Source organism: Carassius auratus, linkage group LG37M, assembly GCF_003368295.1.
Source record: "Carassius auratus strain Wakin linkage group LG37M, ASM336829v1, whole genome shotgun sequence".
In the NCBI taxonomy this organism is placed as follows: domain Eukaryota; kingdom Metazoa; phylum Chordata; class Actinopteri; order Cypriniformes; family Cyprinidae; genus Carassius; species Carassius auratus.
Window position 1 is genome coordinate 221,597 of NC_039296.1, and position 10,904 is coordinate 232,500.

A 10,904-nucleotide genomic window follows, 5' to 3' on the forward strand; every position below is an offset into this window, starting at 1 on the left:
ACACAGGCCGCTTCACAGACAGCATCAAGGCTTGTGCTTGAAATGAGCCTCGACTGCAGAGAGAAAGCGAATGCAGTCAGTCGACGCCGATGCGTTTATTTCTATTGTTTCGCTGTGTTTATGTACCTGCGTACTCCTGCGGCATCATGGGACGGTTGACGACTCTCTGAAAGGCTGCGATCCAGTCCTTCTGCTCCGCCTCGGTTTCACAAGCAAACAGGAACTTCCTGTCCGGCGTTCCAATGGTGATCCCGTACTTCCAGTGGTATCCCTGGATCGAGGCCGGAAGCCCAGAGACCACGGTGTACCTGTTCTCCTTACTGCCGATGAACACCTCGCCGCGTGCGTACGCATCCTATCACAGGGAAATAATGCAATGCAATGTAAGGTAATATAACAATTAATCAATTAAAAGATTTGCATAAAAATATATTAGTTTGTATTTAATTATGTTGCATATGTATATAATAAATACACTACTACATTCAACATACTAATATAGTAGTAAAATATAATGTAAAGATATGTAAAATAATATTGTTATTGTTGTTTATTTAAATTTTACTATTTTTCATCTTTTTTATGTTAAATTTAGTACTACATGTCACATACTAATATAAAATAATCTAATAAAATAAATCAGTAATTTATATTGCATTATATTATCAATCTAATCTAATACAATATAAAAAAACATAAATAAATGATAGAATATTCTATTTTACAAAAGTTTATTTAATAGTACTACGTGTAACATTAACTAATAAATAACTCAATAATATATATCATGTAATGTAATAAAATATATTTATTAAATAAATATATTTATACAGGTATTTAAAATTTTTCCTTATATTACATTTTATAAATATATATTTTATGTAGTACAAAATATAATATAATATAATATAATATAATATAATATAATATAATTAAAAAATAAATATATATTTATAAAAATATTAGATTATATTTATGTTGCATAAGTATATTATAAATATACAACTACATTTACCATACTAATATAGTAGTAAAATATAATACAATTAAAAATAATCAATTTTCATTTTCATTTTTTTACTATATTTTATTATTTTTTTATGTTAAATGTAGTGCTACATGTCACCTACTAATATAAAATAATCAAATAAAATAAATAAATAATTGATAATGTATTATATTACTATCTAATCTAATAGAATATAAAAGACAAATAAATGATAGAATATTACATTTGACTAGAATTGTATTTAATAGTACTTCATATAATATTAATTAATATATAACTAAATAATATATAATATAATGTAATATAATAAAATATACAAAAAAAAAAAAAACAATTAAATAAATATATTCCTACAGGTATTTTTTCTCATATTTTATTTATAATTATATATTTTATGTAGTAAAACATCTAGAAAATAAATATACATTTTATTATAAAATTTTATTATATTTCATTATAATATATGTTAAATGTAGTACTACATGTTAGATAATATTTATATTATTAATCAAAAATGTAAAAAAAAAAAAATTATAGGATATAACATTTTATTGAAAAAAAATGATATTGAAAATTATTTAAAATATTAATATGTTCAGATTTTAGTAGTTAACATATAGAGTAATATACTAATGTAGTACTATATTTAACATGTACTATTATGATAAAAATAAAAATAAATGGCTGTATATTCTAATAAAATACCATATAACAATTGACAATTTGGAATTTGAATGCAACGAGAAAAAAAAAGAGACTGAACCCAACTTGTGCTCACCAAGGGATCTTTAAAGTACATCAGCCTCCTATCATCCATGGTGAACCATCTTTTCTTAAAGCCCTCCGTGTGCTAAAAGAGAGAGGACTCCAGCATGAATCAATGTGAAGAGATGATGTCCAGTCAGCAGGTCAGTATCATCCCTGAGGACTCGATGTTGTGAAGATGACCAGCTGACTGGACCTTATCTTACCAAATAAACACAGAAAAGCATCTGAATCATTGATTTCGCTTCAAAGGATTTATCCTGCATGAACAAGCATGATTTTCTGAATGTGTGCTGAAGCAGACACGGACCCTTGGGCCTGTTTTCTCCATGAAGCCCTCCTTCATGAAGTTCCTGGTCAGTCTGGGCACCAGCTTCACCAAAACCAAACACAGACAACAAGAAAACATATCAATAATACAGCACCGATGCTCTTTAAACATGCACAGATATTAAACATGTTCAAAATGAATCTTTTATTCTATATCAGCTTTAACATGTTTAAGATGCATTACTAGGCACAATTAATGCATTAAAAATAATTTTATAATATTGCATTATAGATAAAGGCTTCAAGTCAAGTTTACCATAGTTTTCTATAGTTATCCGTATTAAAATTGTTAAAAGTATGCTTTAAAACAATTCTAAAGCTTTAAAATCAGTCAAAAGTTTTTGAATGTTTCTAAAGAAGTCTCTTCTGTTCATCCAGGCTACATTTATTTTATAATAAATAAAAACAATAAAAAATGTGAAATATTATTACAATTTAAAACAGCTTTTTTTCTTTGTGAATTATTGTTTATCTGAAATAGAAATCTTTTGCAACATTATACATTTCTTTATCATCGCTTTTGATCAATTTAAAGCATTCTTGCTAAATAAAAGTATTGTTTTTTATAATTTATTTCCCAAAAAATAAAAAATTCTAACTATACTGACTCCAAGCTTTTGAATGGTAGAGTGTATAATGTTACAAAAGCTTTTAGTTTCAGATAAATGCTGATCTTTGGATTTTTTACTCAAATGTTTTAAATATTAATAATAATCAGAAATGTTTCTTGAGCAGTAAATCATCATATTATTCTGATTTCTGAAGATCATGTGACACTGAAGACTGGAGGAATGATGCTGAAAATTCAGCTGTGCATCACAGAAATAAATTACACTTTAACACAGATTCACACAGAAAACAGCTGATTTTAAACAGTAAAATATTTCAGAATATTACTGTTTTTGCTGTATTTCTGATATAAAAAGCAGGCTTGGTGAGCAGAAGAGATGTCTTTTAAAAAACATAAAAAATCTTAATATTCAAAAACTTTTGACTGCTAGTGTATTCTCTGAAAATGTTTTTTTTTTTTTTTTTTATTGTCTGCTGTTTAACTAAATTTTATTTGTTTTTACAAGATTAAAATGCAGAAGAAGAAAATGTTCACAATAACTCATAACTCATTTTTATGTGTGAGTTGCTGGAAGAAATGTGATTCACATACGTCCTCATCATTAGCTCCGGGAAATGCCACCTTCTGGTAATGAAAGCGGGCTGCTCGGATCGCCGTGAACCAGTCCACCATTTCCTGCACACACACACACACACACACACACACACTTCACACTTCAGTTTGAGCTCCACACATGAACATATCTCTCCATCTCTTCTGAACACCTTCAGTAGATCAAGCTCTCACTCTTCCTCTTTATATCTCGAGATGTGATTAGTGTCAGGTTCTGAGGAACGATAAATGCTCGTCTGCATGATGAAGCGCAGCGTGTGGTGAAAGAGGAAGAGTGTTTTTAGAGCTCAAACCCCTGATGTTTGTGGTGGAAGTGTTATATTGACCAACACAGCAGAACATCATCTGCTCCAGCACACACAGTTTACACACATCTGATTACTTCTTTATTTTTATGGTTTTAAAGTTCAATTCAGTTTTAATCTGAGTTCCCGCTATGAACCATGTGAAGGATGCACCATTATTCCAGTTGGTAACAGTTAACAATAAAAGTAAGATATGGGTAAACGTCTCTAGGTTACGTATGTAACCCTAGTTCCTCGAGGGAACGAGACGCTGCGTCGAAACGCTTTGGGGAACGCGTTTAGCGTGAGCGACTCTGAATATGATATCTAATCTGTGTTATAGAAGAGTGTGACGTCACGGGCGAGGTGACGTAAGCGACCAGGAAGCTATAAAAGCACGTGCCACGCAGCTGGCGTCAGCTTCGAGTACCAGCAAGCGCCGGCAGGGGTGCCGGGGGTATGGCCTCGAGACGCAGCATCTTGTTCCCTCGAGGAACTAGGGTTACATACGTAACCTAGAGACGTTCCTCTTCAGGAACTCAAGCTGCGTCGAAACGCTTTGGGGAACGAGTACCAATGCTGCCAGACTACCAAACCCCTGCCTAGTGTGTATCCGAAGAGCACAGCTTAGGACGAGGGGAATGAAGCGCCTGGAGTGACTTGCATGTCTAAGCCATATAATCTTTCAAAAGTAGAAGGCGTGAAAACCCCGTAGCATTGCAGATGTCCAGCATGGACGCACCTGCTAGAAAGGCCTTGGAGGCCACCATACCCCATGTAGAGTGAGCCTTGTCTCCCGACAGCGGGGGACAACCAGAGGGCTCAGAGAGGCGTTGATAGTCTCAACTATCCAACGACTAATAGTCTGCTTAGAGGCAGGGAAACCCCTCTTGGGGGGACCGCAGCATGCAAGCAATTGGTCTGTTTTTCTCCACAGGGCAGCTCTGTGGACGTATGCATCCAGCGCTCGAGCTGGACACACACAATTTAGCTTCTCTTGGTCGGGCTCCTGAAAGGGAGGAGGACAGAAGGCCTGCAGCACTACAGGTCATATCCCGCTCGAGGGTATATGAATGCTTTGGTCATGCCAGGTGCAAAATCAGGATAGGTAGGGGCCACTGAGAGGGCTTGTAAATCTCCTACTCTCCTCAGAGAGGTAATGGCCAACAGAAAGGCGGTTTTAAGAGTCAGATGTCTATCTGAGATATCTTGAATCGGTTGAATGGAGATTTGTAAAGAGCCTCTAACACCACACCCAAGTCCCACGGGGGAATACGGGACCGTACTGGAGGTCTCAGCCTCAGCGCACCGCGGAGGAAACGTGTAACTAGGGGGTGTCTTCCCAAAGACTGGCCATCGAGAAGGGCGTGGTAGGCCGCAATAGCCGCCACGTAGACCTTCAACGTGGAGTGGGTCAACCCTGCAGAGAGCCTAGCCTGTAGAAACTCCAGAACTGTACCAACTGGGCAGTTTGCTGGGTCTAACTGGTGGTCTCTGCACCATGAGGTGAAGAGTTTCCACCTCAAGGCGTACAGTTTCCTCATTGAGGGAGCTCTGGATTGGAGAAGGCTCTCATCAACCTCGGTTGAGAGACCGGCTGCTAACAGTTGCGCCCCCTCAGGGGCCACAGCCACAGCTTCCACAACTCCGGGTGAGGGTGAATTATCGTGCCCTGCGCCTGCGAGGGTAGGTCCGTCCTGATCGGTATCTCCCACGGAGAGCCGTCGAGGAGCGAGACTAGATCTGCGAACCATACTCGGCCCGGCCAGAACGGGGCTACTAACAACAGACGGACCCCGTCCCGGCGTACTCTCGCCAGAACTCCCGGGAGCAGAGCGATAGGGGAAAAGCGTACAGACGAAGCCTCAGCCAAGTCTGTACCATGGCGTCCAGTCCCAGAGGAGCTGGATGAACTAGAGAGAACCAAAGGGGGCATTGTGACGTCTCTTGAGATGCAAATAGGTCTACTTGAGCCCTGCCAAATACTCTCCATATCTGCTTCACTACTTCTGGGTGAAGTCTCCATTCCCCGGGCCTCAGCCCCTGCCTTGACAGTATGTCTGCTCCCATATTTTGTTTCCCAGGAATATATACTGCTTTTAATGAGAGGAGTTTGCTCTGGGACCACACCAGGATCTGGTGCGCCAGCTTGTACAAAGGGCGCGAACGCAGACCTCCCTGGTGGTTGATATAAGAGACCACCGATGTGTTGTCGGTCCACACCAACACATGGTGACCCCTTAAGTCTGGGAGGAAGTGCTTCAGTGCACGATAAACTGCTAGCATTTCTAGACAATTGATATGCCATGTTAGATGGCAATCGCTCCACAGACCACGGGCAGGGTGGCCACTCATGACTGCACCCCAGCCGGTGAGAGATGCGTCCGTCTCTAGTATTACACGGCGACAAGGAGCTCCCAGCACCGGGCCCTGTTTCAAGAACCAAGGTTTCTTCCATATGTCTAAGGCACGGAGGCAGCGCCGCGTGACCTTGATAGTGCGAAGTAGATTGCCCCTCGGGGAAAATCCCTTGGTCTTGAGCCACCACTGTAGGGGTCTCATGTACAGCAGGCCAAGAGGTATCACGTTGGACGCAGCTGCCATCAGACCCAACAATCTCTGAGATTGTTTGACAGTGAGTGACTGGCCTTCTTTGACTCTCTCGACTGAGATGCGGATCGACTTGATACGAGCAGGGGACAATCGTGCCTGCATTGCGGTCGAATCCCATACTACGCCTAGATAGGTGGTTCTCTGAACCGGAGAAAGCACACTCTTCTTGGCATTCAGTCTCAAACCCAGCTCCCCCATATGTGCGAGAACGACACCTCGATGCCGAGCCGCAACCTGCTCTTGACTGAGCTTAACTCAACCAGTCGTCGATGTGGTTGAGAATGCGGATGGGGACCATTTCACATCTTGTGAACGTGCGGGGTGAGAGTGCAAGGCCAAAGGGAAGTACTCGATATTGGTAAGCTTCGCCCCCGAAAGCGAACCTCAGAAACTTCCTGTGTTGTGGAAGGATGGAAATGTGGAAGTATGCATCTTTGAGATATATTGTGACAGACCAGTCCTCGGACCTGATCTGAGCTACAACATGCTTGATTGTGAGCATCCTGAATTTTAGTCTCATAACTGAACGATTTAAGACCCTCAAGTCTATGATCGGACGCAACCCCCCATCCTTCTTTGGAACTGTGAAATACCAGCTGTAGAACCTGGACTCCCTGTTTTGAGAAGGGACCACCTCGATGGCCTCCTTCTCTAATAGGGTTTCACTTCCTGTTCCATAACCAGACCCTGCCCGGGGCCGACCATCGTCGGAATAGCTTTTTCTACTGTGTGCAGGACCCATTGAGATACATTTGGCAGTAGTTTTCACTTCCTCAGAATTAATGCAGTTAACCAATCAGACAAGTAAAGACGGTCTGGATTTGGTAAGATTTACATCAAAACTGAAAATGATGTAGTACACGCGCTGCCTCGGCAACACGCGAGCCGCTTAGTCACACAAACAATATAAATCTCCTCGGAGATAAGTAGCTGCAGCTGCGAGTTCACAGAGGGGGAAGGAACCGCTCCGCGTGCTTCCAAACCTCGAGATGAACTCTAAATCTAGGGAATACGGGTGGAGATAGGCAGAGACGTCTTCGCCCCGTCCTTAGATATTGGAGAAGCACAGTCAGCCCCTTTATTTTTCTTTTTATTTCGAGAGCTGACTGCGTGAGCTGCGCTCCTCATTAATGCTGCTCGTTATACAGTTAGGCATACTGTGTTTGTGAAACTGATGCTTGTGTAACTGTTTGTCTGTGCAACTGATGTTTATGCAGCTTATGTTTGTGCAACTGCGAGCTCATCGACGCCCTCCGTTTTAATCTCCTCAGAGAAAAAAAGGCGGTGCGTCACGGCCGTCACTCGGGGGGGAAAACCGAGCACTCAGGCTTCCGCACCCGGAGATCGGGCAGATCTGGCGGGTGAGGTAGGAGATAGGGACGCGCCCGTCTCCCTACCCTCCAGCAGATCTTATCTGCGAACCCAGCGAGTGCGGGCGCCGCTCCGCCTCGGCGAAAGCAGGACCGACACCGCGAGGAACGCTGGCGAAGAATCCCCCTTGAGAGAGTCCTCCGGGATCGAAGCGTCCACACTGGCTTGTACCAGTGCAGGCAGTCGGCTCCCTCAAGAGCCGAAACAGCGTGCCTCAATCCCAGGCAGACCGCGCACAGACCGTGTATTATCATGAACACACAATCTGAAACGCGATCTGGATTCGCCTTTCAGATGTCTCGTCTTAGCTTTGCTCTTTGACTATTGCTTACTTTTAGAGGAGCTAATAGTGACAAACAACAATAAATAAGACTGACAAGACAGAATGACATGCACACACAGAGCGCTTGCTGAAAACGCAGAAGCTGAAGCCAGCTGTGCGGCTCGTGCCTTTATAGCTTCCTGGTCGCTTACGTCACCTCGCCCGTGACGTCACACTCTTCTATAAGACAGATTAGATATCATATTCAGAGTCGCTCACGCTAAACGCGTTCCCCAAAGCGTTTCGACGCAGCTCGAGTTCCTGAAGAGGAACTCTGTCAAATATATGACATTAATCATCTGAGCAGCACAGAATATGACACAATATCATTACAAACTTTACAAAGAGGCTATTTTGAAGAAGAGGGCAGTAAAAAATCATTATTTAACCTGTTAGTAAAGATTCACATTTGCATTTGAAGTCTTAAAGGCAGAAGCAATTAAATTACACGGGTTAGAGACAGGGTGGAAAATGGTCATCAAAGGCTAATTTATAAATGCTAAATGACTAAATAAATAGTATGAGGTTTGGGAGTAAGAAACATTCTAAGTGGAATCAGGGGGAGAAATGAAAAGACAAAGAGTTTGATCTGAATCCTGTGAATAATAAGAGACTGAACAGAAAACATTGGAGCCAGACAGAGACTGATAGACTGTGTGACTCTGCAGCTCAGGATCTGGACGGGTCTGGTACCTTACTGTCCTCGTGGTACACAAAGATGTTCCTGGTGCTGTTGTCTCTCAGATAGGTGATCTGCAGGCCGCACGGGTTCCCTATCTTAGCCGGCTGGAACGTAGCATTCAGGGATTCAATCCTCATTATGGCCTTTGGTTCTCTGGCCTGGAAGAGAAAAGAAGAATCTCAGATATAAACACACACTTTCTGTGTGTGTGTGTGTGTGTGTGTGTGTCTATCTGTGTGTGTGTGTGTGTGTGTTTGTGTGTGTGTGTGTGTGTGTGTGTTTGTGTGTGTGTGTGTGTGTGTGTGTGGGTGTGTGTCTCTCTGTGTGTGTGTATGTGTGAGTGCGTGTGTGTGTGTGTTTGTGTGTGTGTGTGTGTGTGGGTGTGTGTCTCTCTGTGTGTGTGTGTGTGTAAGTGTGTGTGTGTGTGTGTGTGTGTAGAGACTAACGTCGTGCTTGTTGTAGTACTTGAGCGCTCCTTCTCGTTCAGACAGAATGAACTTGCGACTGAGGAACTGTCCGTTGTCTCGACCACGCTTCCACAGAAGCCCCTCTCTGTAACCTGAGAAAGGAACCAGAAAGGCAAAAAAGAAAGCATGAGGAGCACTTCTTCCGCCTACCAACTTTTATAGCGTCTATGAATATCTACATCCTCAAAATATTTTTAGTAAAAAGGGAAGTTGTAGCTTACTGTAAACGAGCAACGTCAAAACGGAAAAAAGATCGAGAAAAGAGCATCAGATGATAACGCTGTCCTAAAACACTGATCAAATCATCTTTAAACAGCTCTGAATCCTGCACAAGAGATGTCTGTCCAGCCGAACGCTTTCTAGAAGCAGACTGATGTTTAATGCTTACGGCTGGGTTTCAGAGTCCCTAAGTAACTGTAACAGTAATGCTAGCCTTAGTGTGCACTAATGAGGAGCCGCTCTCTCTCTCTAGTGCTCATGAATCATTCCCTCAGCATTACCTCATCAATCGATGAGCGCACCTCTCCACATCAGCACCACACTGAGACAGGCCTGTGATTCTGTTCTCCATTACACCAGGCGAGAGAACGCCAAAACATTCGTAGGAAAGAACAGATTATATAGAAGTTGGTATATTTAGAATAAAAAAAACGTATTTAAAAAAAAATCCCACATTGTTTTCAAATGCACTTTGGGGATCAGAGATTTTTATTTTTAAAGAAATTGCTACTTTTATTCATCGGGGACATATTAAAACTGATCAAAAGTGACAGTAAAGATGTTCATGATGTTACAAAAGATTCCTGTTTCAAATAATTGCTGTTCTTTTGAACTTTCTATTCACCTGTGAATCCTAAAAAAATAAAATGCATCAAGTTTTCACTGAAATATTGTGCAGCACAACTGTGTTCAACACTGATAATAATCAGAAATGTTTCTTGAGCAGTAAATCATCATATTTTCATGATTTCTGAAGATCATGTGACACTGAAGACTGGAGGAATGATGCTGAAAATACAGCGGAGCATCACAGAAATAAATTACACTTTAACAGAGATTCACACAGAAAACAGATGTTTTACATTAGAATAATATTTCACTGTTTTTAATCAAATAAACGCAGCATTGGTGAGCAGAAGAGACTTCTTTCACATACACGGAAATATCTTACTGCCCCCAAACTTTTAAATAGTCAACATACTATTTTAATACTGAGAGGATAGAAGAAGAAATGAAGTGGAAAAGTGAGAAGATGGAAACAGAATATGAACTGAATTTAAACACCAGTGCCCACGCCGTAGCGTTCAGACTTCAGTCCTTCAGTATTTACATCACACACACTGAGTGACTAATGCTATTAACTGAACACACCGCCTCAGAAACACCATCACACACACAAACACATGTCTACATACAGCAGCGAATCTCATGCAGCACAGTGAAAGTCAGCACAGGACACAAATGCATGTATGTTTGTGTGTGTGCATGTGTGTGTGTGTATCAAAGATGAGATCACTGTCAGCCAATCAGATCTCGCTTGCCAATAAATAAGACCGTGATCCATGAAACTGGATATTCTGAGTGCTACTGAAACACACTCTCTCTCAGTAAGATGTGCATAACACACAAACACCTAGAGATGAGAGAATGAGACTGACCTCATAGTGCCATAAGACAGAAAAACAACAGCTTGAGGAAGAAAGCGTCCTCTCACCTGCTGAATAAGGCTCTTGTTTCTCGATGTGTATGAACTCCTGTCTCTCATACTTGGCTCTGATCCACTGCTCCCTCAAAATCCTGCCAGAGATAAATACAACAACTCATGTGTCGATATTACATTAAAACCTCCACCCGAAACTAAAAATATCCTCACCATTA

The 10,904-nt window shown here is 41.2% G+C and overlaps 1 protein-coding gene across 1 annotated transcript in view; it reads right to left on the bottom strand.

The window, feature by feature from the left end:
- Positions 1–9: 9 nt before the first annotated feature.
- LOC113068179 (arf-GAP with dual PH domain-containing protein 1-like) overlaps positions 10–10,904 on the bottom strand; it is a 15,354-nt gene continuing 4,459 nt past the window's right edge. Inside the window, exons 4-11 of the mRNA XM_026240835.1 lie at positions 10,741–10,823; positions 9,006–9,118; positions 8,571–8,717; positions 3,267–3,350; positions 2,085–2,147; positions 1,788–1,859; positions 127–355; positions 10–53 (exon numbers count right to left, since the gene is read on the bottom strand). Coding sequence (XP_026096620.1) covers positions 25–53; positions 127–355; positions 1,788–1,859; positions 2,085–2,147; positions 3,267–3,350; positions 8,571–8,717; positions 9,006–9,118; positions 10,741–10,823 — 820 coding nt within the window. The 3' untranslated portion in view covers positions 10–24. The remainder of the gene's footprint in view (positions 54–126; positions 356–1,787; positions 1,860–2,084; positions 2,148–3,266; positions 3,351–8,570; positions 8,718–9,005; positions 9,119–10,740; positions 10,824–10,904) is intronic.